Source organism: Micromys minutus (genome assembly GCF_963924665.1).
Source record: "Micromys minutus genome assembly, chromosome: 2".
NCBI classification, from domain to species: Eukaryota; Metazoa; Chordata; class Mammalia; order Rodentia; family Muridae; genus Micromys; species Micromys minutus.
The window spans coordinates 47392874-47418884 of NC_137971.1; the positions used below are offsets into that span (position 1 = coordinate 47392874).

Sequence of the window (26011 nt, forward strand, 5' to 3'; positions counted from 1 at the left end):
TGTCTCTTACCTTGCATGTGTTACTTGCTGCCGAGGCAAACTTTTGTTCTATATTTGGTAAATACAGTTAAGCCCTATATTTATGTTCCTAAGAAAAATGACTATTCAGTTGCTCTCCAGTTTTTGAGGGCTAAAACCAGAACACTTCAGCAGAGCATATGGAAATTGTCTCCTCATGTTCCCACTTTCCTTTCCACCTTCCCCTGCCACCCCTGCTCACCCTGCTGACTTTACTCACATAACCTCTGGCTATTCTTCAAACATTCCTTGTTCCCTCATGCTCTTTGTATATCATTCCTTCTTTTTGGGATTTGATACCTAGCTAAACTAACCATCTATCTATCTATCTATCTATCTATCTATCTATCTATCTATCTATCTATCTATCTATCTATCTCACCATTTTTTTGTGCTACATATCAAGACTGCTTATGAACTCCCTCCTCATCCCCTGCCAGGCTCAGCCCCTTGATGGCTGAATCTATATCTTCTCTCTGGTGCCTTAATTTCTCACTCAGTTACAAGAGTGGAGGTACCAAAGAATATTTTTGGAATGAATGATTGTAGCTATTGTTAATTTTGTTCCATATTCCCACCAAGAGTGCTTCATGCATGCATCAGTTGGAACAGCTTTAGGCATATAGTAGGTACATCATAAATACTTGCCTTATTTAAATTAATGGGCTTTGGTTGAAATTTCTTTTCCCCAGAACTTCCATGGAATCCTCTCCTATCTCCTGAGATTGAGCTCACATGGTAAACAAGTTAATTCCTGTAAAAGCATGACTTGGATTGAGGAGGCTTGTTTTAAAAAGCAAATTCTATGCTCTAACCCTGTATTTGGTTCTTTAGGTCTGGAATAGGGTACCAAAATATGTCTTTTAATTTAGTTAATAATTTTTTATTAAAACATTTTTTTGGGGTATGAGGGGTAGTACCCAGGGCTTGGTGCATGCTAAATACATGATCTACCACTGTGCTGTTTCCTTAGTCTGAAAATGTTTTAAAAAGAAAAAAATTCTTTGTGACGGTACTGGTATATTCTAAAAAGCACATTGAAATGAACACTGTGGTAGCAGAGGGCATCTGAGAGTTTCTGTCTCATCTGCTGACTGATACAACTTTCAGAACAGTTTGCCCTCTATTCTAACTGAGCCTGCCTCTTATGTTTACCCAGAAACCAAAGATGACCTTGAACAGCTCACAACTGAGATCAAGAAAAGGGCCAACAACGTCCGGAACAAGCTGAAGAGTAAGAAGGGAACACAGAAATAAGCCAGTCTGCACCGCAGCCAGAGCCCTCTTAGGGCTCACCTCTCACCTGCCAGTCATCCCAACGGGAGTGATCTCATTTGTCTTATTTTTCCTGGAGGCTTGGGCACTGTCCCTGGTCTGATCTTCTGTATTCTTATCACTCTTAAGTTCTCACTGTAGTTGAAAATGCCCAGCACTGAAGGTAGGGAGCGGGAGTAATTATATGCTTCCCACCACTGTCATGGTTATTTTAGCTTAGTTCTTCAGCTCTCTCCTGCTGCTTTCCCAGTACCTGTGTACATCTGAGAGGTAACTGCAGAGACATAGGTGCAGGCTCTGTCATTCGGTCAGCCAACATTGCTCTGTGTAGACCTTCTCATTCCTGCTTCCTTTCCTGGTTTCTGAGCACAGTTCAGTAAAGTCACTGTTATAGATTTAATCCTCCTGGGGATCTCAAACTCTTGCTTACTTCCACAGCTGAAATCCATATTCCTGTCAAAGTACTTGCTAAGTATGTGCTATTGGTCAGAGAGGAAACCAGTATTATTTTTTTCCTTTCTCAATAAATTATAGCAGTTACTTTAATGGATAGTGAGGGAAGGCAGCTTTCCAAATAATGTTAATGTGACTGCCCCTTTGCTAGAGCAACTTGTTTTATCTTTGCATTGGTATTTATTTATTTATTTATTTATTTATTTATTCATTTATTTATTTATTTATTTATTTATTTTTGAACTTTATTTTACAAAACAAAGATTAAAGGAAAAAAATTTTCAACATTTTTGTTAATTTGGATACTCTTTCTCTTTGCCCTCTAGTTAGTCTGGCTAGGGATTTATCAATCTTGTTGATTTTCTCAAAGAACCAACTCTTGGTTTTGTTGATTTTTCAATGGTTCTTTTTGTTTCTATTTGGTCTATTTCTGCCCTAATTTGGATTATTTCTTGCCGTCTACTCTTTTTGGGTATATCTGCTTCCTTTTGTTCTAGGGCTTTTAGCTGTGCTGTCAGGTTGCTGATGTGAGCTCTCTCCAGTTTCTTTGTGGAAGCACTTAGGGCTATGAGTTTTCCTCTCAATACTGCTTTCATTGCATCCCATAGGTTTGGGTATGTTGTGTTTTCGTTTTTGTTGAATTCTAGAAAATCCTTAATTTCTTTCTTTATTTCTTCTTTGACCCTGCTATCCTTTAACAGAGCATTGTTTAGTTTCCATGTGTATGTGGGCTTTTTGTTGTCTTTGTTGTTGTTAAAGACCAGCCGTAGACCATGGTGATCTGAGAGGATGCATGGGAGTATATCAATCTTCTTATATCGATGGAGGCTCGTTCTGTGTCCAATTATGTGGTCAATTTTCGAGAAGGTGCCATGGGGTGATGAGAAGAAGGTGTATTCTTTTACTTTGGGATAGTATGTTCTATATATATCTATTAATTCTAGTTGGTTCAAAGTCTCTGCTAGTTTTGCAGTGTCCTTGTTCAGTTTCTGTTTCCCTGATCTGTCCGTTGGTGAGAGTGGGGTATTAAAGTCTCCCACTATTATTGTGTGGGGTGAAATGTATTTTTTGAGCTTTAGTAGGGTTTCTTTTATGAATGTGGGTGATTTTTTATTTGGAGCATATATGTTAAGGATTGAGAGTTCCTCCTGAGAGATTTCCCCGGTAATGAGTAAAAAGTGTCCTTCCTTATCTTTTTTGATAACTTTTGGTTGGAAATTTACTTTATTCAATATTAGAATAGCCACTCCAGCTTGCTTCTTGGAGCTGTTTGCTTGGAAGTTTTTTTCCCACCCTTTTACTCTGAGATAGTGTCTGTCTTTGTCTCTGAGATGAGTTTCCTGTATGCAGCAAAAGGCTGGATTTTGTTTATGTATCCAGTCTGATAATCTATGTCTCTTTATTGGGGAGTTGAGACCATTTATGTTAATAGATATCAAGGAATAGTTGTTTCTGTTTCCTGCTATTATTGCTTTTTTGGGTTGAGTTGTGTCTGTGTTTTTTTTTCTTCTTTTAGTTTTCTTGTTTAGGAGTTTTCTTGTTCTTACTAGGCTGTATTTTCCCTCATTGTATTGGGTTTTCCACCTATAATTTGTTGTAGTGCTGGGTTTGTGGTCAGATATTGTGTGAATTTTGATTTGTCTTGAAATATCTTCGTCTCTCCATCGATGGTGATTGATAGTTTTGCTGGGTATAGCAGCTTGGGCTGGCACTTGTGCTCTCTTAAGGAGTGCATGATGTCTGTCCAGACTCTTCTAGCTTTCATAGTCTCTGTTGAAAAATCGGGTGTGAGTCTGATTGGTCTGCCTTTATATGTTACCTGACCTTTTTCCCTTACTGCTTTTAGTATTCTTTCTTTACTTTGGGCACTTGATGTTTTGAGTATTATGTGTCGGGAGGTATTTCTTTTCTGGTCCAACCTATTTGGAGTTCTGAAGGCTTCTTTTATGCTCGTGGTCATCTCATTTTTGAGGGTAGGGAAGTTTTCTTCTATGATTTTGTTGAAGATATTTACTGTGCCCCTTAGTTGATACTCTTCTCCCTCTTCTATTCCTATTATCCGGTCTTCTCATTGTGTCTTGGATTTCCTGGACATTGTGGGTTAGGAGCTTTTTGTTTTTTGCATCTTCTCTGGCTGTTTTGTCTATGTTTGCAATGTTGTCTTCTGCCCCCGAGATTCTCTCTTCGATCTCTTGTAATCTATTGGAAATGCTTGCTTCTGTGACTCCTGATTTCTTTTTTTGGTGTTCTGACTCTAGGGTTATCTCTTTTAGTGTTTTGTTTATTGTGTCAAGCTCTGTTTTAATTTCCCTCTTCCATTCCTTTATTTCTTTGGTTCTGTTTTCCTCTAGTTCTTTGAGTTCTTTGAGTGTTTTTCTTGTTTCTTCTTTAAAAGCTTCTGAATCTTTTTGCTTTTCCTCCCTTTCTTGTTTAATTAACTCTATCAGCGTCTTGAGGCATGATTTCAGGTCTGTGTCTTCTTTTTCTGGAGTGTTTGGAGTTCCGATGTTTGCTGTTATGGGAGAGCTGGGCTCTGGTGTTGCTAGATTGTCTTGGTTCCCTTGGGATATACTCTTTCTCTTTCCTCTTGCCATTTTGTTGTCAGTGATATGTTCTTACCTTTCCCTTGTATCTGGTCTGTGTCCCTGGTTCTTCACTGGTTGAGGTGTCAGATGGGTCAAGCCCTGTTTTATGTCTCAGAGTCGTCGGGTGTGAGCAGAAGTTCCAACGTTCTGTTTCTGTTTGCTGGATCAGGCACAGTTGCTCAGCCTCTATGAGCCGCCGTTCCGCCTGGCAGGTAGGCCAGGCTCCACTCTGCGTCCGGAAGTTGCCTCTGAGTGGAAACAGAAGTTCAAATTTTTTGTTCCCAATCGCAGTTGCTCAGCCTCTATGAGCCGCTGCTCTGCCAGGCAGGTAGGCCAGGCTCTGCTCTGCGTCTGGAAGTCGCCTCTGGGTGGAAACAGAAGTTCTAATTTTCTGTTCCCAATCGCTGGATCGGGCAGGGCTGGGCAGGGCGAGTTACGGTGTGCACTTTCCGTGTGCACTCCGCAGAGATCTCTCTGCTCCCCTGCAGTCTTGGTCTCCCACTCACCAGTTGCTCAGCCTCTATGAGCTGCCGTTTCGCCTGGCAGGTAGGCCAGGCTCCGCTCTGCGTCCGGAAGTCGCCTCCGGGTGGAAACAGAAGTTCTGATTTTCTGTTCCCAATCGCAGTTGCTCAGCCTCTATGAGCCACCGCTCCTCCTGGCAGGTAGGCCAGGCTCCGCTCTGCTTGCATTGGTATTTTAAGGAGGTTCAGGTTGAGCGTACTTAATCCAAAAGTTTCAAGTTCAAAATATTCCAAAACCTGAAACTTTCTGAGTATTCATATGACATTGTAAGTAGAAAATTTCATACTAAGCCTCAAATGTACACTAAAAGTGTAGTTTTAAAATTGTCTTTAAGGCATATATGAAACACAGATTAGTCCCATGTGACATCCCTAACATTATATATGCGCAAATATTCCAGTTTTGACAGAATCTGAAACACTCCTGATTCTAAGTATTTCACACCAAAGGTGCCCAGCCTCTTGCTACTTTTTCCATTTTATAAACAAGAGGACAGATGGTCAAAGAGTTACATGGTTTTCCCCTTGTCACACAGCTAGTCCATGGCAGGGTAGCGATTTTAGTCTTAGTCCCTTGATGGCCTGAACGGAACTATTCGTTGTGTTGCTGAGACCTGGCAACAGAACAGGCTGATGAGGTTAGTGTGTAGCTCGTTGGGGTGGATGCTGATCTTTTGTGATTGGATCTCCCTGTTGTCCCTCTTCATAGCCTCTGTGTGTGAGGATGGCTGAGTAGGTCTGTGTAGAATAGGGTGCTTTGTAGAAGGAAGGACAGATGTGTTGCTAGAATAACCCTCTCACTGCAGGTATGGAGAAGCATATTGAGGAAGATGAGGTCCGGTCATCAGCAGACCTTCGGATACGAAAGTCCCAGGTAACTTTGTTTCTGGTTTAACAATCATTTTCACCACTTTAAATTTTTTTTTTTTTTTTACCACGTGCATTTGGAAAAAAAAAAAAAAAAAAAAACACCATAAGATTCTATTGTATTAGAACTTAGTTTGAGGAACTGGGAAAGGAGAACCATCTAGGCTGAAGCAGTGGCTGGGGCCTATTGTTACCCTTTGGCCCCCTCTCACATTCTGAAGGAGGCTCCCAATGTACTCCCATAGACTCTTCAGAGCACACCTTCAACACTGCCTTATTTTGTAGGCCAAGAAACTGATACCGTTCTTCTAACAGTTGTTAGAGTCTCCCAGTTTGGGGTCAGGCAATTTGGAGTCATCAAAAACATGTTTCTTGTCCTATGAGAACCTGGGCATGGTAGCTGCCTCACATAATCCCAACACTTTTGAGGCTGAAACAAGAGGACTGCCAAGACTTGAATGAAGGATACCCTGCCTGAGCTATAGTGTGAGAACATTAAACAAACAAAGAGAAAAAAAAGATGGAGGAATATGACATGTTTAAGTGGTACAGTAAATATTGTATAGCAGGAAAGCAATGTAAGAAGGCATAATCAAACCCATGGTCATTGCATCATTGAAAAATCTCATGGTGAACTGGCGGTGGCCTTGGGTAACCAGGAGTGCCAGTGCAGACAGGCTCAGGAGGAAGAGCTTCCTTTTTTGGTTTTGTAAGAAATGGGATTGGAGAGAGAGAGAGAGAGAGAGAGAGAGAGAGAGAGAGAGAGAGAGAGAGAGAGAGAGAGAGAGAAAGAGAGAATGTGTGTTGGCAGCAGCAGAGAGTGGCATTGGTGGCAGTGGTTGGAAGATGGCGGCAGCAGCACTGGGATGAATCCAGGATAGATGTAACAGGAATACCCTACCTTGAGAAAAGAGTGTGTGGTTGGGTAGCAGATGCTAAATTACCAGCAGATGACGTACTGTGGTACTCCAAAGGTCTTTAAATACTAGTTGAGGGAATTTGGAGCTGATCCAGTAGCTGCCAGTCATTCGTTTTAGTCTCCACAGCATCTAGGGGCATATGATAATCCTTTGGATATGAGTGGGGAAGAAGCAAGAGGCTAGGAGGTCCCTAGGTAGGCTTTTGCAGTGATTTAGTCTGAGTTTACGTAGTAATTGTGTGTTTGGTAAAAAGAGGAATAAGTAGACTTGATGCTGTGAGGTGGGCAAGGAATGAAAGTTATTATTAAGGTCTGTTGAGAGAAAATGTCTATTTGTAAGCAAGAAGCCTTGAGGTTGTCATTTGGCATACAAACTGAAGGATTTTTGGCAGGCACTGCTTACAGGAATCGTAGTTGACAACCTTAGCCAAGGTTATGGTAGAAAATGCCTCTGGGCTCTCGGGTTCTCCATTATTCTCTGTTTTTGACTAACAGTTATCAGGTTAGTTCAGTAAAAAAGGAATGAGTAATGGAGATCACACACTGAAAGTGGCAGTGGATGCTCCCCACAGCACCAAACGAGGACAGCGAAACTGGGTTTTGCATTTTGGTCTTTTGGTTCCAAGCCAAGGACTGCTGCAGACTAGACTGTGTCAGGGTGGGGTAGTTTTACATCATCTCCTGGGGTCTACTCATTTTACATTGTTCCCATAGCACTCCGTTCTCTCCCGGAAATTTGTGGAGGTAATGACAAAGTACAACGAGGCTCAGGTGGACTTCCGTGAACGAAGCAAAGGGCGCATCCAACGGCAGCTTGAAATTAGTATGTGTTTGAAGTCGGACCAGTCTGTCCCCACCTTTTCCTGCTCTGTGGTTGTCTATCCTGAGTCCTGGGAGAAGCAACAGTGACCCTGCTGCTTGGGCCTTCTTTATTCTATTCAGCACTCAAACACAGAACAGATGCTGTGGATTGATAGATCTGTAATATTGTATCCAATGTTGGAAAGTGACATATTTATTAAGCCAAGGAATTTTCTTGTTTATGGGATCTAGCTCTTACCTTACTTTCAGGGGAACCCACTAAATAGTTGGCCTCCTGAGAACTCATTACATTATTTTGCTGTTAAATGGAAAAGTACATTTATGAAAAAAGATGGAGTGCTAGTTGCTGTGAGGAATTAAAAAATGAATAAAGCTATATTGTTTAAGAATTTAGTGATAGGGAAGAGCAGTCCCTACAAGGCAAATGGCTTCAAGTGAGAGAAGCTGTGTGAACAAAGACACTGTCACGAAACGTAGATGTGTTTGTTTAGAAGTGGCAAGTTGCCCAGGGTTGTAAGGAAGGTGTGCTTGAAGCTTCAGTGTAAGGCTGAAGGAGGGCTGTCCACAAATTGTGCACTGTCATGGGGCTCTTGGACTCTGTGGTGTGGTGGTTGGACTCATAAGCAGTCTGAGCTGGCGTATGTGCTTAGGGTGGAGATCATTGCTGATAATGTTAAAGATGGATTGAGTTGGGAGAGAAGTCAGAGTTGGGAGGTTGTTGGGGACAGTGTTTGGGAGGAAATTGTAAGTGGAGTAGTACTTTAAGCTTATATTTCATGTCTTTCTTTTGTTACAAAGCTGGCAAGAAAACAACAGATGAGGAGCTGGAAGAGATGTTGGAGAGTGGCAACCCAGCCATCTTCACTTCTGGGGTGAGTGACCAAGACACTCACTTCAGTGGACAGGGATGAGCCCATGTGGTCTGTACTTGCAGCTCTTCAGGGGAGGGAACTTATTTGGACTCTGAGGGCTGTGCAGGGGCCAGTCTGTTACTAGGGTGGTTGACAGCCTGTCTCTATGGAACCTGTTGTAGATCATTGACTCCCAGATTTCCAAGCAAGCCCTGAGCGAGATTGAGGGTCGGCACAAGGACATCGTGAGGCTGGAGAGCAGCATCAAGGAGCTCCATGACATGTTTATGGACATCGCCATGCTGGTGGAGAATCAGGTAGCTGGCATGTAGAAAAGCAAACCATTTCAGGTGGGGCAGGGGATAGAGAATTTTCCTAATGGGGCAACAGAGTTCTAGTGTCTGAGGGTGAGGTGTGCATTCTTACTTAAGTGCTGGCACCGTGAGCCACCTCAGTCTTGATATTCTTGCTTGTCCTTTCACAGTGATTGTAGTTAGTAGTGAAGTTTCATATGTCAAGACAGAACCCATTTTGCTCAGCCAAAATCACTGTTTTCTTTCCCTTTTTAAATTAAAGACATGGGCTCTTGGCTAGGAAATGTGTAGTTCAGTATTGGATGCCTGTCTTCTGGCCCAGGTCTGCATACACTGAGCATAGTGGCATATACCTATAATCCTAGTACTTATGAGATAGAGGTGTGAGGATCAGGAGCTCAAGGTTGTCTTCTAATACAGAACAAATTTGAGAGGCAGCCTGGGCTTCATTAGACACACCCTTCCTATGAAAAGAAAAAGGAGGAGGTCTTATTGGCAATGCCTTGACAGTCAACTGATATGAACTATTATACTGAAAGCCTTTTCTTTTCCTCTGATTCATCATAGATGTTAAAACAAGTTCATTATTTTGTCCAGTTTTGCTTTTGCATTTTTCTTTTCCTGAGCATTTTGGCACTTTTTGCTAAGCATCAACAGTAGACATGTTTGAAGAATTTTCTATCAAAAGAATATTTCAGTGAAAGAATATAGAAACACTTGAAATGCTTATAGTACTTGACAATTCATCCCCAGGAATGCCTGCTTGGAGTGGAATTTGATATTGCTTGCATATGGCATTCATTTCTGCCAGACTGTTGGTCCCCCGTTCTTGGGATAAAGTTAGGTGTCATGCAGGGTCACGGTGCTAAGCAGATTTCGGCAGGAACTCCCAGCTGTTGAGCCAGAATTGGGACAGAATTGAATACTCTTGCTTGATAGTTAGGCCACAGCATGTAGTTGAAGCCTGAGCACTGTCTAACCAGTTTTTCATGAGTTCTGTGCCCTTTGGCGCTCTCCTTCTATTTTCATTTCTGGCCTTCATGACCCCTTTCTCAATCCCTCCATTTCCACTTTTCTTTTATCCCACTACACTGCCTTGCTGAGGATCTGGTTTGAGTTTCAAGTGATGGTAAGTGCCTTGCTATGTCTATTGAGAGCCCTATGGCAAAAAGGTGGGGATGACAAAGGTCTAGGTGGGTGAGAGGAATTCTCAATTTAGATTCCCAGGAAGTAACTGGAGTGACCTAACTCCCTTGACAGGAAGTAAAAGCTGGAAAATGATCAGGAATTGTATTAAAAAATGACTGGCTACAGAGGAAGATACAACCAGTAGCATGGGTAGACCCAGCACCTGCTGCCTAAGCGGCTTGGTGATTTCTCTTTAAGGACTTAAGTGCTTTCTACTGTGGCAAACCTGATAACTACTGAATACCTTTTACGTACCAGGCACTGTTTTACAGAACTGAGTATACTGATTGAACTTGGTTTGGGTTTCAATGGTCAAGAATAGGCCAGCATCCTGGTGATATTCTAAAAATAAGAGATTTTCTTATTTAGGTTCATCCCTATATGCTTAAAAACTAAAATTAAAGGAACTGTGGGAGAGGGAGTCTATGCATATTTTATAGTTACTGAGCATCTAGAAAATCTGCTTCAGATATCTGGTATAATTACTCAAGGAAGTAATCCAATAGTTATTGAATAGTTATTGAATGAGTGACTCCTGCCAAGGACTGGAGAACTGTATGTCATTACCTGGGAAATGGGCAAGTTTGCTGTGCGGAAGGCTGTGCTCTAGGGTTTCTCTATGCCTTGGCACTGAAGACTGTATAGTCCTTCCCACATCAGCTGGGCTATTGTGTGTGTGTGGGGGGGCATTAACAGTTGTGACTTGTGTCTTCCTTTCAGGGTGAGATGTTAGATAACATAGAGTTGAATGTCATGCACACAGTGGACCATGTGGAGAAGGCACGGGAGGAAACTAAAAGAGCCGTGAAATATCAGGGTCAGGCTCGGAAGGTAAGGCTTTCCTTCTGTTTTTAGACAAGAGAATCCATTTTGTTTGCTACTGCGCTTTCTCTTTCCTTTTCCTGTCTGTTTCTGTTGCCACCATTTGCATCTGGGGAAAGGGAGCCATGATTGACCGTATTGAGAACAACATGGACCAGTCAGTGGGCTTTGTGGAACGGGCTGTGGCAGATACCAAAAAGGCGGTCAAGTATCAGAGTGAAGCCCGGAGGGTGAGCTCCTTAGTCTCTACTTGTTGTGTCTTTTCTTCCTGTCTTTTGTCACCTCTATACCCTGATCATGAGTCCATGTCTTTTGTCTCTGTCCTAGCCTTAGCCTCTTCCAAACCCCTCCTTAACCTTTCCTAGACTTCCTTCCTTCTCTGGGTTCTGTGCATGGATCTGGCTCTCACATGCTTTTGGCCCAAGAATCCACACTTGAGCAGCCCTGTAGGCTGGCCACATGGCCTAGCTCTTGTCAGTAACCTGAATGTAGCTTGTGAAGCCTTAACACATTACACAGCTCCTTGGAACTCTGGAAAACAGTCTTCCACTTTGCCCTCCATTCTTTTTCTTTTTCTCTAACTTGAACCTAGCACACTTGCTAATTGTTATGTGAAAGTTACCACACATTCATGGAAGCACATCCTCTCTCTACTTCTAGATGAAGTAATTTAAGGGTCAGAGAACAAGTAGCTGGTGTCAGGCCACTCAGTAGTACAGGTGGGCCTGGCATTCACACCCCACTAGTATATTCTAACCATATCTTTGTGTCTACCTTTCCTACTGTACTCAAGAACTTTGAAGCTTCTGTCTTCATTGACTGTGGATGCCCAGTTATGGCAACCTCTGCCCCCCCCCCTTTTTTTGTTTCTCTTGGACTCTGAGATTTTCTCTCTTTACTCTGTTCTCTTCCAACTGCTTATGCAATTATTGAGGGAGTTGGCAAATTGTTTTAATTTATCTGAATGTATGCTGAATCGCATTTTGGACACCTATTGAGTATATGTAGTATAAGGTGTATCACTGGTTTTATTTTCTTAATTGAACAACTTTATTTAAAAAAACAAAGATAAATGTACAGATTTTAAAAGCATTTTTTGCATAACAGTATATGAATACATTTTTGTCAGTACTTGATTTTTTTTTTAAGGTTTGATAGTATGCCTTAAAAATCTTACTAGTATCACTGGGTTTTTAAGAGTTCAGATGAATACAGGTTGGTAACCAGAGTTGTGTTACAGATATCTTTATACTCCCCATTGAAAAGACAAACTTAAACATCTATGGATTGGTGAGGTGCTGCTTGGAGACCTGATACTGATTGCCATGAGTTCACATATGCAGGCATGTGAACTGAGAGCTGTAGGCACTCCACAGTCCCATTTGCTGCAGTGCTAGGCAAGAAGAAATTTACAAAATGTAAAGTACCCACGAAAACATTTTTATAGAGAGATGTATACTTCTTATGTGGGTTGAGATTATTTTTTCATTTGTTTTTTCAAAAGAGATGAGAAAGGCTACATTTTAGATGAGTTGCTATTGCTTTTTTTTTTGTAATAATGATTTTATTTTTATTTCTTATTCCTTTCTCCAGAAATTGATAATTATCATTGTGGTAGTAGTTGTGTTGCTGGGCATTTTAGCATTGATTATTGGACTGTCCGTTGGGCTGAAATAAGAGTGGCCTATGGGGCTGCTGCACTGAAATGTAAGTAGATGAATGGTTCTGGATTGGCTTCTCCTGACGAATTAGTCTAGGATTTCATAATTCTACTCCTTTCTAATGACTGTCATAATGGGCTTTAAAACTGTGGGTTGCCTTCATTCTTTAAATTCCTTAAATTTCATTTTTGGGTTCAAGTTGTAGGATAAGGGTCAGGTCTTCTATTTTTTGTAGCCTGTTTGCTTGTTTCTACTTTGTCTTGCCACTTAGAACATTTAGCATCTCACTCCGACTGTGTGTACCCAGGAGGCATGAGTAATCTGGGAGCCATCTTCTAAATTCTTAGTGGCTTCATGGATGTTGTCCTTTCTCAGTATAACTGAAGCTTTATGCTGTAGTCTCAGGCTTTAAGAGTTATGTTTGTGGCCGAATGTTAGCTCTTGAATGAGGTACTTGATAACGTTTTAAAGTGTTGAGTCATGGCAGAGAGACTGATAAACACCAGATATATCTCAGAATCCTCACAACATTCTTATGGGACAGGTAATATTATTTTAGAAGTAGAAAAATAAATCTTAAGAGAAGGATCAAATCCACACAGCTAATAGTGGACCTAGGAGAGTGCTTTAGTACATCTCAATTTCTTTTTGCAAAGTAAGTAGTGTTTATTATTGTCTACAAAGTTCAGTGAACTCTAGGCTATCAACCAAAATTTATTAAGATATAGCTGGTCAGTAAAGTAGGCTTAATAAGATCGAGTGTGATAGGATGGTCTAGTCCTCGGGACTGAAGAACTTCCTTTTTTTTTTTTTTTCTGGATAAAATAAAGTAGTTATTTTTAAAAGTGCTTAAGGTACAGACAAGTGAAAGTTACCTTGTAATATTATTTTTCTTAACATGTGACAGGCTTACACACTTAGTTTTGCATAGTTCAGACTATATTATATAGTGCTTTTATCTAGTTAGAAAATCAGAAGGGTCATTCTTTATCACTAAAATCTTGTTGAAAGCTATTCTCAGTGTGAGGACATTTAGCATTTCCACAGTGTTGGAGTTTATATTATTTTGCTATCACTGAGTGTGATGAAATTTATATTTTTTCTCTTATTATAAATTCAGAAACCAGATTACTGAAGTAACAGGAATGAACTTCTTTGAGAGTTGATGCAGACTTGCATGTTGACACTGGGGCTGATCATTCATTTCTTCAGTCACACCCCAGTGTGTCACTGCATTTTCCCCTGTCCCTGTGGCTGGAGGATCTGGAAGTCAGAACATTAAATCCTAAGTGTTCAACTTTGAGAGGAAACAGTGCCGAGGCAATCAAGCTCCCAGGTTCTTTGATCCCCTTCTCTTTCTCCTGCTGTCATTCTAGTCGTTTATGGCTTCTGTTTATAAAGTTTCAGTTTTATGCTCAGTCTTGACTATCTCAATGAAAAGTATGGTAAACTAATAAAAAAGATATATTAGCTGTTATCTATTTCCTCAGATGAAAGGGGCCTTGCAAATTCTTGGTGATTCTCAATCCTTGTTCCTAATGCCAAGATTTTAGAATGTAAAAGCCTCCTTTTTGAAGAGGCTCACACTATTATTTTTAGTTGACTAAGCAGATCATATAACATCAAGTTATAACTTATTGTCTGTTGTTCAATATTCCCTAGTAAAAGCAAGGTTGATTGGCACCTAGGTTTAGGCTTACCTGTCTTCCATGCCAACCTATGATGGAGGACAATCTGTTTATATTCTGCAGTTGCCTGACAACTGCAGCACTAAGATGACATCAGTCCCTATCTTAGAGATTTGGGAGCTTTTTAGAAGCCATTGAAGAAACTTGCTCACACATCACTTCTAAGACGAAGCAGCCATAGTATAGCACCTGAGATTTACTGTAGTCTTTTAATTGTGCCTGTCTGCATCTTAAGTGAAGGGAAGGCTCCTGGAGAAGCTTTGGGCATAGGATGCTTCTGCAGCTTGAATTCAAGGAGAGCTGCCACAAGTGAGGCAGAGAACAGGTGTTTTCAATTAGTGATTGTGCCTCCCCCTTGTCCTTCCACAGGTGACAAGTTTCTGGCACAAAGACTTATAAGGGGCCTAGATTTCTTTCTTTCTTTTTTTTTCTTGCTGGTCTTACTAACAAAACTGAAACATTTTAAAAATTAGCATACAAAGTAATGGAGTTCATTATGTCTGTGTGTTTTGTTGGTCCTCTGACCTGTCTCCTGCTGGATCCTCAGCCCCACTAGCTCTTTGTTCATTTTCATGTCACATTTTTTCTATTGTCAGTTTCCCATCTCTACTACACCACCACGGTCCCCTTTACCTAGAGCAGCAGTTCTCACTCAACCTGTGTGTTCTGACCCACAAAGATCATTGGAAAACACAAATATGTACATCACGATTCATAACCGGAGCAAAATTAGTTATGAAGTAGCAGTGAAAATAGCTTTGTGGTTTGGGGTTACCACAGCATGAGGAATGATATTAAAGGGTCAAAGCATTAGGAGGGCTGTGAACTCCTGACCTAGAGGTTTTATAGTTCTTTCCACAACAGTGTTCTTTTATTTCACATGTGCAGCCTTGGGTTTGTCTCTGAGCTCTTTGAATTTACTGTTGACTTCTGCATGCTTCTTTCTGTAGGCATTTCTGATCTTTGATTTCTACATTTGGGGTTTGTGGCTAATTCCCCTTGTTCCTTAACATTGTTCTGTATATTGATCAGCTTCCCCTCTCCCCACCTTTCTTAGAACCAGATTTTACTCCAGCTTGGCCTGACCACTCTTGTCTCCAGATGGGAACAGAGTTTGAATGGCCCTACTGAGAATGAGGGGTACCTGTTCCTTTATTTCCTTGTAACCATCCTTGGACCTGGCTCAGCAAACAACCTACCCCGGAGGAATCTAACCTACTTGATGCAGCCCTGAGTTCTCCTCAAAACCACCTCCCATCCTAGCAGCTGAAGTGCCCTCTTCCGGACTGTGTGAAGCAACCCAGTGTGTGACGTGTCAGTTGTGCCTTGTGACTTGGAAAATCCCCGTGAGACCAGCCGAGGCGCTGTATTTCTACCTCATGGAATATTCTCCTGTAACATACTTTGTCGTGGAGTAACTAACAAGGTTTAGCAGTAGTGTAGCTTGGATCAGAACCCCTAGCTGGCAGGATGCCAATCCTAAGTTTATTGTCTGATGTCCTGAAAACATGAAAGACTAACGGATGCCATTTTGGTCTTACAAGTTGGCTTATTTGAAATGCACCTTTAAATTAAGCTCTAACTTCACCTTGCTTTTTCTCTATATTTGCTCTTGTTTACTCAGAGACCAGGGTGACAAGTCCTCTGAAGCTACCATTGGCAAAGACTGAGGTTATGGAATAGGCTTCCATGTCTGAGTCTTGGAAACTGGCTATTCACTGTTAGAGAATTACTCTTTGTGAAGACATTACCTTGAGGCCAAACAGAGCCAGGGATTTACAACTGGTCCAGAGACAAGGTGCTACCGTATCAGGCTCTGGAAATGTCAGTCATTTGTGTGTTCTGGGTGTTCTTTTGTAACTGTGTATGTGAGAGATATGTACATAACTGTCTGCCTCTCAGGAAGTAGTAAAACTAGAAGATACTATGACTTAAAAAAAATAAAAAGAGACACAGGTAAACAGAGCTTGGCTAAAATCAGGTAAGGAATATATGCTTACCTCAAGTCAATCACTGTAGAAATGTAATTTACCCCCCTTGCCATCAAGCTTGTTTTCTGGATAGCTGCTGATATGGGACTCAAATGAGACCTTTGGAGTAAGAACTAAAGTGATTTCCATTGAAGTTTTCTACATAGCAGATAGAGCGTAATATTTATTTACCTTCATCTGCTGCTTACAAGAGGGATATCCAGAGAACATCTTACAATTGTGTGATGTTATTTACACTACCCATGTGATCTTTCTCTCTTGAGGAAGACTTGGGAGGTTACAGAGCAGCTCTTCCTGCTTTCTTTCATCTCCTGTAATCTGTATGGAGGCAGTAGTCTGGAAATCTTTGTTATTGCTTGCAGTCCAGTGGTGAGCCTTAGAACTCTGGCGATCCCTGCCAGTATCCCTGAGTTGGGGTATTAAATGTTCTTGTGGGATGGGATGAGTACTCTAGTCTAGACACTGCCTAGGAGTTTCCTTTGTAAAGGCACCTCTTCAGTCAACCAGCACTCAAGACAGAGCTGCAGGGATGCCCTCCTCCCTATGGCTGTGATGTCCAGCTAGGAGGGGAAACAACCCTTAGTGCAGGCCTTTTCTCTCCTCCTTCAGGCCAGGGGCTGAAAGTTTGAAATGCCACATGTGAAGGCCTTTGTTGTTTGTCATTTTTTAAATGTAAATTTGATTATTTTATTGCTAATTTAAAAATAAATGACTTTATATTGATTGCAAAACAGCTCTGGGGCCATCTCTCTGCAAAATGGTTTGGAGATTTGATGCCACCATGTGGTGACTTGGTGCCTCAGAAGCAACTGTCACTCACTTGCTCTGTTGGAATGCTATCCAGAAGGCAGAGAGAACACAACACAATCTTGTGGGTCTAAGTTTCTAACCTGGAAACATTTTCTGCACAAGCCAGATCCATTCAGTTTCCTTCTGGAATCCCTGTTTTTCTGTCCTCCCTCCATGTCTGGCCCCACCTGTTTCCTTCCCGTCACCATCCCCTCACCTTCCCCTTAGAATGTGTATCTGCACAGTGATGCCGTTTCTCATGTATTTCTCTCTCCTTGGGATGAGCAGAAGAAGATCATGATCATGATCTGCTGTATTATCCTTGCCATCATCTTGGCTTCTACCATTGGGGGCATATTTGCCTGAATAAAAGGTGAGCTTTCTGGGGAGTGCCAGACCTGCTGTCACTTGACACACTTGTATTCTGGGTGCATAAGAGGTGGGTGAGGGCTGGGCAGAAGAATAGCTGAACGTTGGAGAAAACTAAGGAAAAGGATGTTTTGGAGAGAAGTAGGTGAAGAACAACTAGGAGTACGTAGTTAGAGAGGGAGATGGGGAAACCAGGTAGCAGTCTGCCCCATGACTATCCTGACAGTATGTTTCTAACAGTGAGGGATGTCCAACTCCATTGTAAAATCTTGAGCCACTGTATCTGGAAATGGTAATAGAATTAATTTTTGTATTGAACTTGTCTTAAAATCCCCTGCTTCCAAGGTTAGGACAAGCTAGTAGTTTTGAGAGTAGTTTCTCATTCTTGCAGAGAGGTGGTATCCTGGCCATGAACACCATGCTGTGTAATATATGATTTTTCTTTTTTTTTTCTGTTACTTCCTTCTGCTCTCACAGATGGGATCTCAACAGGCATCTCCAATCTTCCACCTCTGTGGTGCCATCATGTCTTCCCTTCAGAGTCTTCCTCAGCTATGTCTCTTCATTAGGAAACTTACAGTACAGGGTACCAATCAACTGCTTATTAAATGTTACACAAAGGGTGAATAAATTAATGAAAACGTGGAATTGAAAGGGTAAGAATGAAGGAACAGACAGTACATAATATCCAGTTAGTTTAGATGGCCCTTAAAGGGCAAGCCTGCCCTGCATGGTAGAGAAGCATAATGGTTCCCTGCCTGAAGGCCAGGATGGTGGTCAAGAGGCAGGTAGTACAACATCCCCAACTCCACAGGGTCTTAACTAACGGGTAAGGTCTTACTCTACCAGCTCTTCTAGGTCCCACTCTTAACCAGCCAGATGTCTGCTTCCTTCTTCAGGGTCCAAGAATAGTTTTTACTTCATAGATTAAGGATAGACATTATACCTATCTCAAACACTACCATGTTCCTAATGCTTAGCACAACAGTGCCTGCCACTTTCAGACATCTGCTTACTTGTAGTCCAGCTTTGCTTCCATTCATGGATGAATCCTTGGGCTTGGCTTTTAAACTCCTTAAGGTACCATCAGGAACATGATTATTAATGTGGGGTGTATGGGAAAATATGACAACACCCCTATTACCATACCATATACTTCAAAGTGTTTTGTTTTGAGGGATGGTGGTTAAGTAGAAGTTGGGTTCCTATTGGTGGTGTACATATCTACATAGCCTCTCATTTGTCAGAGATAATGGTCTCAGGATAGAGGTTCATTCAGTAAATTCATCTCTCCAACAAAAGAAAGAATACTATGACTCAGCTCCCAAACCAGCACACTGTTACCCGGAATAATGGAAGCAGAGGGGATAAAGTGGAATTAGGCTGCTGCTTCAGCCCTTACCAGGTTTGTGTTAACAGAAGCTGCAGGTCAGTGACATGTGCAAGAAACTGGTCCAAACATTTTCCTAATTCTAGTGTGAAACTGTGTTTCACTTTAATTTATTTAGAGACTATTACATCTTACATTCATTAAAAATAAATGAAAAACTGGGCCTAACTTTTGAAAGTAAGTGAAATACTTCTGTTCTTTGCTAAATCTTATTTTTTAAAAAGCAGGATAAAAACCAATGTTTTTCCAGTATGTTGTTTCCTACCCACCTTCAAAAGCAAGTGGCTTATACTTCTATCTGTTCCCACTTCCCTGAGTTTGAATAAGGAATGCTGCTTCCCTCAGAAAAACGGGTTAATCTTGTTATGGAGAAATGAAGCTGGCAAGCTGGCACCATGAAGTTTTGGATCACACAGGACCTTCATTTATCCAGCAGTAATCTGTGTGCTCCACACACATTAGCTCCTAAAGGGACAGAGAGCCCAAACGCCTCTCCTTAGTCTCAGATCAACTTTTGTTATCAGTTCTTTTGCTAAATGGTATATTCCTTGTCATATTCCATGTTTCCCCTTCTGAGACTGACAGAAGATGGGCAGCTGGGCATTAATAAATATGTTGAACCCACTAGTCTAGGTACTGGTCATTTTTATCCTCATTATTACAAAAAATGCATTTGTAATGAGCAAAATGTCATAGAGCAGGTAGTGTACACATTCACATTTCTAGAGCTGTGACATGCAAAAGACAAACTTCAGCTTTGGAGATATGCCAGGGTTTTTTTTTTTCTTTTTTTTTTTTTTTTTTGAGACAGGATCTTGCTTGTAGGTGTGACTGGCCTTGAACTCTAATGAGATCCTCCTGAGTGCTGGGACAGCTGTCCATGTCAAACTGTCCTTAATTCTTTAAGCAACTGAAACTGACCAAACAGAAGTTGTACTCTGAGGTTACACTCAAATTTTAATCACAATCAATCAGGTGACAACAGATTTTCAGAAGTCACTCATGTGCTTAGTTAGGATCCAAGAACCACCAAAGAAAGACCCTACGGACAGTAAAGGCGCAGATTCTGAGTCTGAGCACACGTTCCTTGTGATTTCACTACACACGCTTTGGCATGTAGAATTTGCCCCAGTATCGCCCTTTCTGCGTCAGGTCATATGGGCTCAGGAATTTCCGTATGCCAAACATGTTGGCAGTGGCTATGCGCTCAAAGGTCCAGGGATTTTGGTTGTTAAGTTCTCTTTCTTTTTGATTTTGGTGCATCTTTTCTAGAGTCTTACGGCTCACGGCCTTTGCTGGGAAGGGCAACTTGTGGGCAACTTGGTTCAAGACACCCTTTACCTCCTCAAATTCACAGCGTCCACCCATCTCTACTATGAGGCAGCCAGTCTTCACAGGTGTCACATAGTGATCAATGGCACCTTTACCTCCCCCCATGCGCTGCCCAACACCTTTTCGAGTGATGGGCTTGAAAGGGGCTGGTACTCTCCATATGGCAAACATGTTCTTGGGATCCATAAACCGGTTGATTGTCAAGCGCATCATTTCAAAATGGCCCCAGTGGAGGTAACCACCTCCAAGTGCCTAAAAAGGAATAGAAAAATTAGAACACAGGGATTTAGAAATTATGGAGTCTATTATCATGCCTTCTCTTTTACAGTAACTGGCTTTAATGATACATATGAAAAATAAACAGATAAGTTGTAATTAGCAATATGGAGGAAACAGTAACAAGAGAAAGCAAGGGTGGAATCACTCCCAATGGGAACCCATGGAGGACTTTTTACAAGTAAGACACTGAAAGCTGAGGAGAGAATCCTAAGAAGCACCCTAGGGTACAGTGCAGGCCAGGGAAGAAGATGTCACAACCTTCACTCTGGCTGCCAGAAATGCTGATGCATATCCCTGTGTGGCACTAGCATTAATCTTTACAGAAACCATTTTATAGAAACAAGTAATGAAGCAGTTGTTCTAATCCTCAAACACAAATACTTCATTTTTACCAGAGGCTTGAAAAAGATCTTGTTATAACTGGGGAATGAGGTAGCACATTTTCTCTCTGATTTTACGGTCCTCTTTCTTACTGCCTCTATAGTTCCAACCCATCTGAAATGGTAAGTGGAGATCCTCTGTAAACAACTTACAATGTTTTTGGAATAGCAAGATAAAAATCTAGCATTACCTTATTAGATTTCTGTTAACACAATTTCACCTGGGTCTGAACCATCTACCTGATCAGTATATACCTGTTATATAGGCTACCTGCTTGTTGGGTACTTAGTGGCCAGTAGGTTATCAGATCCACTGAGATTTTAAAACAGGGTTATAGACAGAATTCAGTGCAAACTTTCAAGCATCTACTATGGGACTCCTGTTTTCAACCCTACACTGAAGAAAGATTTACTTGAGAACCCAGTAGCCTCGATCTACATCTATTTAAAGAGCAATAGGAATGTGGCATGTAGGTGAGGCAGTTCTAAATGTGGATGAAGAGACTAGAATCAAGTCAAAGAAAAGAAAACTTTGTTACTCTCTTTTGTCACTCACCAAAATTGCAAAATTGCCTTCTGTGAAGTCAGTGGCTTCAGCTGAAGGCCCTCGTATGTCCTTCAAATTTTTAGGTTCTCTTCTTACTTTTGGTACAAGTGGAACTCTTTCAACAAATTTAAGCTTGGACCTTTCAGGGATGGAGATGTCTAGCAGGAACAAAGACAACCAAGAATAAATGAGAGTAAGGTGCTCACAGGACCTACTTCTTCCTACAGAGATTCACATCAAGCAAGCGGAAGCCTTAGGTTAATAAATAAGAATTCCAGTGGTTATTATTTGCCTGTGGATGTTTCTAGTGGTACTGAAATCTTTCAGCTATAACAATGCTTACAAAAATGTTTCTAAGCCAAATTCACTTATTACCCCCGCTGTATGTTCAGCACTTGTAGGGACTGTTCTAAAATATTACTTTATTCACTGTTAGAGCATCTTTGGAATATTTAGACTGTCTTTTACTGCAGTCTCCCCTCTACTCCAGTCCCAGTCTATTCACTCATGTTTCTGTTCAGAACAGGGCAGGCCTCCATGAATGTCAACCAAGTGTGGCATATCAAGCTGCAGTAGGACTAGGCACCTCTGTTGTATTAAGGCTGGATGAGGCAACCAAGGAGGAAAAGAATGAGGAAAAGAGTCCCAAAAGCTGTCAGACAGTCAGAGACAGCCCATGTAAGGAGTCTCACAAGGGGACTTAGCTGTACAACCATAACATGTATGCACAGGGTTGAGACTGACATGGTGTCATGTGGTCACTGTACAGCTTGGAACTTGTAGGAAGTGCTGGACTGAGTGTTGTGTCACAATGCCCAGCAACCTTTATATTTGTTCAGGGCTTCAACACTAAACAAAGGGGGGAATATAAGGTGAAGTATTACAAATTGAAAAGCAGGGGCCTACGAGATGTCTCAACTGGTACAAAGCACTGCTTGCCCGTCTGAGTTGGATCCTTAGGGCACACACGGTTGAAGGAGAGAATTGACTGCCATAAGGTAGTCCTCTGACCTCCACATATATGCCAGGACACATATGCACCCACACAAGTACATGCATACAAAATAAAAATTAAAAATAAATTGAAAACAAGAACATACATAATTTTCACTTAGGCCAAGAAACATGATTAAGAACATATTCTAATCTCCACTTTAAAAAAGAGGAACTTAAAGTGCAGAGACATTTCACAATTAACTCTGTTAAAACATCAAGCTAGAAGCATGTTCTAAAAAAAAAAAAAAAAAAAAAAAGAAAGAAAAGAAAAGAAAAGCAAGCCACTGTTTCTCTAGATTCTAATGGGGGTTGTGTCTGAATACTATACTGTAAAAAAAAAGTTCTTAAATTCTGTTGTATTTTTCTTGGTAAACTTACAAACTAGGATTTCTCTGGTCTATATTAACATCTTTATCCTCTATATGGGAACTTGGGGAAAACAACTGTGATTCATAAAAAAATATTAAAAAAAGAATGGCTCCATGATAGAAATAAACAAGAAACCTTAGAGAGTCATCAGACTATCAGTGGAATTATAAAGTTGCTATTCTAAGTTACGAAAACCACTTTCCCCTCACTACCTTCTTTGGGCAGCTACTGTGAAACCTGGTAATGCTTTCTTTCATCTGCAAGTTCTAAGCACTTCTAAGCGCACACAACACTTTATTTATCAAAAGTTTTACAAGTGTTTTGCCTGCATGTGTTGATGTGCAGAAGAGGATGTAGCTGGAATTTCTGAAGCTGGAATCACAGATGGTTATGAACCATTCTGTGGGTACTGAGAATTGAACCTGGGTTCTCTGCAAGAGCAACACGTGATACTAATTCCTGAGCCATTGCTCCAGCCCACACAGTAGTTTAACAGTTACAAGCAGAAGACTCTCAGATGTCCAGGCAATTTCCCATTTTTTGGAGTTTTTAGCACATTAAAGAGTAAAGTTAGATTTAGAGGACTGCAGTGCAGCTGGTTACTACTGCTAAGTGTCTGCATATTATTTAGAGAGAAGATAAAAAAAAAATCTAGTAAATGCCCAGATAGTGCTGACTGGGTAGATCATGAGCCACACATATCAGTGGTAGGATGCTTGGGAACTGACCCAACAGTCATTTGCTTTGCAACAGTCAGGGGCTGCTGTAGCCTCTAATGCTTATTAGAACCCTGCTTGGCAGCACAGTTTGCTTTCCTTATATTTGTTGAATCACTCAACGGAGGGAGGAAGCACAAACACACCTACGATGTCTTTTATAAGAGAAAAATTAGTGGAAATGACAAGTACTCACCTTCAAAAGTTGGAACTGGGAGGAGCGTCTTCAGACCAGCTCTGGTGGGAAGGGCTGACCAGGAATCTAAAGACAAGTCAAACCATTATTGTTCTACTCTCGGATCACTCCTGAGAGAGGTGTCTAGTAGTATGGGGTGCGAGTAATATAAATGTAATGTAAATGGGTTCCAAGGAAGCAACTAGGATCACGGAGCACCGTCTCCCGCACTTGATCAGGACCCAGGCATCCGCATAGAGGCGGTGGAGGAAGGAAAGCGCAGGTCCTATCCGAGTAAGCATATACTTGGAAAGTGGAAAGAACAGGGAGATGCCTTTTTTAAAGATCAAACAGGTTTTCAGACCTGAAAAGAGCATTCGCGGGAGCGGCGCGGGGCCGCGCGTCAGCAGCCTCCACATGGCCACGCGCGTGTAGCGCCGGGTTTCTCTCAGCGACAACAGTAGCTTTCCTCAGTTCGGCGCTCGGTCCGCCGGCGGACACAAAACCGGAAGTGGCGTTATTATGTTCCATCATTTAGAGTCCCGACGGAAGTAGAGGAAATTTTGACCCAACACCTGGTTCCCGAGCAGGTATCTGCGGGTTAAAGGTCTCACACGCCAAGCCACGCCCAAGGTGTTTCAAATTTCCTTGTGGGTTGTCTTAGGTTTTTCTGTTTAAAGATCGCTCTGGGTTTACTCCTTGGTCTAGAAACCCGTGAAAGCCTGAGGTTTGGTAGGCAAGTTGTTCCCTTAATATAACCTACATTTATGTTCCTTTTCTAGGGACATAGAAAGATGTCATTGATTTGTCATTGACTTATTTACTGTGCGTTTGCTGAGTTTGGTCTTGACAAATCTATCAAAAGAGCTGTAGCTGGAGTTTTTAAGGTAAAAGCACTGACTTGGGAAGTTCCAACGGGCTGGGTTCGCTCACCTGTCCTCAACATGCTAATTAAAAGAAAGTAATGGTGAAAAGCCCATTCATTTAAGGTGGCTTCATTTGGAATAACAGATGACGGCTCCAATGACCATCCAAAACCGTCTTCATGGCCCTGATATGAGGTTTAAGGTATTTGTTTGTTTGAGACAGAATTTCTATGTAGTTCTGACTGTCCTAGAACTCACTATGTAGATCAGGCTGGCCTTGAACTCACTGAGACCTGCCAGCCTCAGCCTTCTCACTGTGGGATTAAAGGCATGCACCACCACACCTGGCACCTTTAAGTTTAAATAGAGGACGAATTGGGGCATTAACTATGCATAAGTAAGCAGTCCTGGACTAGGTGTCTGGTTGATCATTGCTTCAGTTCTGGTTTGGCACAGTGGTCTTCTCAAACTGACATCGTTTAACAGGATTAATCTGTTTTGATAAATGATCAGTTTGGTTTCAAGATTGTCTTCACAGAAGGCGGGCAGTGTGCTGTCTTCAAAAATTTCCCTTCAAGAAATCTAAGAGAAGGAGCTGGAGAGAAGGCTGGGTATTTAAGGGGATTTGGCAGCTGTAGTGAATGGGCCACACTATAATTTAATAACAAAGGAAAATGGAATAATGTATATTAATCCTTTTGGAAATGTTGGGCACATTATTTTTCCTGAGGCTGGAGCTTTGTACTCATTAGAACAAGAGGATTTGTATCCAAGCTTTTAGGAGACAAATGGGATTAGCCAACAAGACCGATGCCTATTGTGTTAAAGTCGTTAAATCTGTGTGCCCTTAAGAATTAATTTCACAAATAGTAAGTACAACCTATAATGCTCGTAAAAAATATATACTGGGGAAACTGCTTACAAATCTATACACATGTGCAATATATCTGCTTCCCAAGTATTATAAGATTTTACAAATTCACCCTAAGAACATAATTTTAACTTGTTTACCTTTGTAAAGACCATGTTCCCTTTTCTGTCTTGGCAAAAAGCCACATTTTAAAGGACCAGAAAGGAGTCAGGACTCCCAACTCCCCACTTTTTAAAAGAGATATAATTCATTCCATGACAGGTGCCACCCATCCCAGGAATGTCAACAGTGGTGCTTGATCAGAATCAAGCACCATGATAGGGAGGAGTCTAAAAACAAAGAAACAGGACCCCTCCTTCCTGTCTTATTTTCACTATTATCTCTCTAGTTAAAATGGCACCGAGCCAAGGGGCAGTTTTCCTCCTAAATTTAGTTCAGTGTTTTATTATAAGGGACAACTTTAAAAGACAGTTGCATATATACGAGACATTTGCATCTATGTGCAGGTACCCACACCGGCCAGAAGAGGGAGCTGTAGTTGCTGCCCAGGTGCTTGTAACCTGCAAGCACAGGTCCTCTGAAAGAACAGCAGTTGCTCTTAACAGTGGGGCCATCTCTCTAGCCACCAGAAGTTGTCATTTTTATGTGGGAGAGTAATTAAGAAACACAATAGCAGCAACAAACAGCAAAATATCAGCCCAGAACTTTCTGGGTAAAGCTGGGTGAAACAGACTGAAGCTGATGTCTGATAACACCTTCCAGTCTAGTGAATTTTAAGTCACGCAGTGGTGATCTGTCAGTTCTCATTACTTCATTGATGAGTGATATCTAGCTTTTGATTTCAATGTTTGTGGTTTGCTTGTTTTTTATATGGACTTGTTCACATTTCCTTTTTATCAATTCAAAACTGCTTGTTATGTCTCATAGGCAGACTCTCAATTTTAATTTGTGTGTGTG

At 41.4% G+C, this 26011-nt stretch overlaps 2 protein-coding genes across 2 annotated transcripts in view; one reads left to right on the forward strand and one right to left on the reverse strand.

The window, feature by feature from the left end:
* STX3 (syntaxin 3) overlaps positions 1 to 15127 on the forward strand; it is a 44319-nt gene extending 29192 nt beyond the window's left edge. Inside the window, exons 4-11 of the mRNA XM_080912457.1 lie at positions 1178 to 1252; positions 5659 to 5726; positions 7353 to 7461; positions 8259 to 8332; positions 8494 to 8628; positions 10534 to 10644; positions 12229 to 12342; positions 15042 to 15127. Coding sequence (XP_080768583.1) covers positions 1178 to 1252; positions 5659 to 5726; positions 7353 to 7461; positions 8259 to 8332; positions 8494 to 8628; positions 10534 to 10644; positions 12229 to 12312 — 656 coding nt within the window. The 3' untranslated portion in view covers positions 12313 to 12342; positions 15042 to 15127. The remainder of the gene's footprint in view (positions 1 to 1177; positions 1253 to 5658; positions 5727 to 7352; positions 7462 to 8258; positions 8333 to 8493; positions 8629 to 10533; positions 10645 to 12228; positions 12343 to 15041) is intronic.
* Positions 15128 to 19460: 4333 nt separating this feature from the next.
* On the reverse strand, positions 19461 to 23818 carry MRPL16 (mitochondrial ribosomal protein L16). Its single transcript, XM_080913619.1, has 4 exons — positions 23682 to 23818; positions 23339 to 23404; positions 21071 to 21219; positions 19461 to 20107 (listed from the first exon to the last, which is right to left on the reverse strand). Exons 1-4 carry the CDS (start codon positions 23734 to 23736, stop codon positions 19622 to 19624), a joined length of 756 nt encoding a protein of 251 aa, XP_080769745.1. The 5' UTR covers positions 23737 to 23818; the 3' UTR covers positions 19461 to 19621.
* Between the last annotated feature and the right edge of the window lie 2193 nt (positions 23819 to 26011).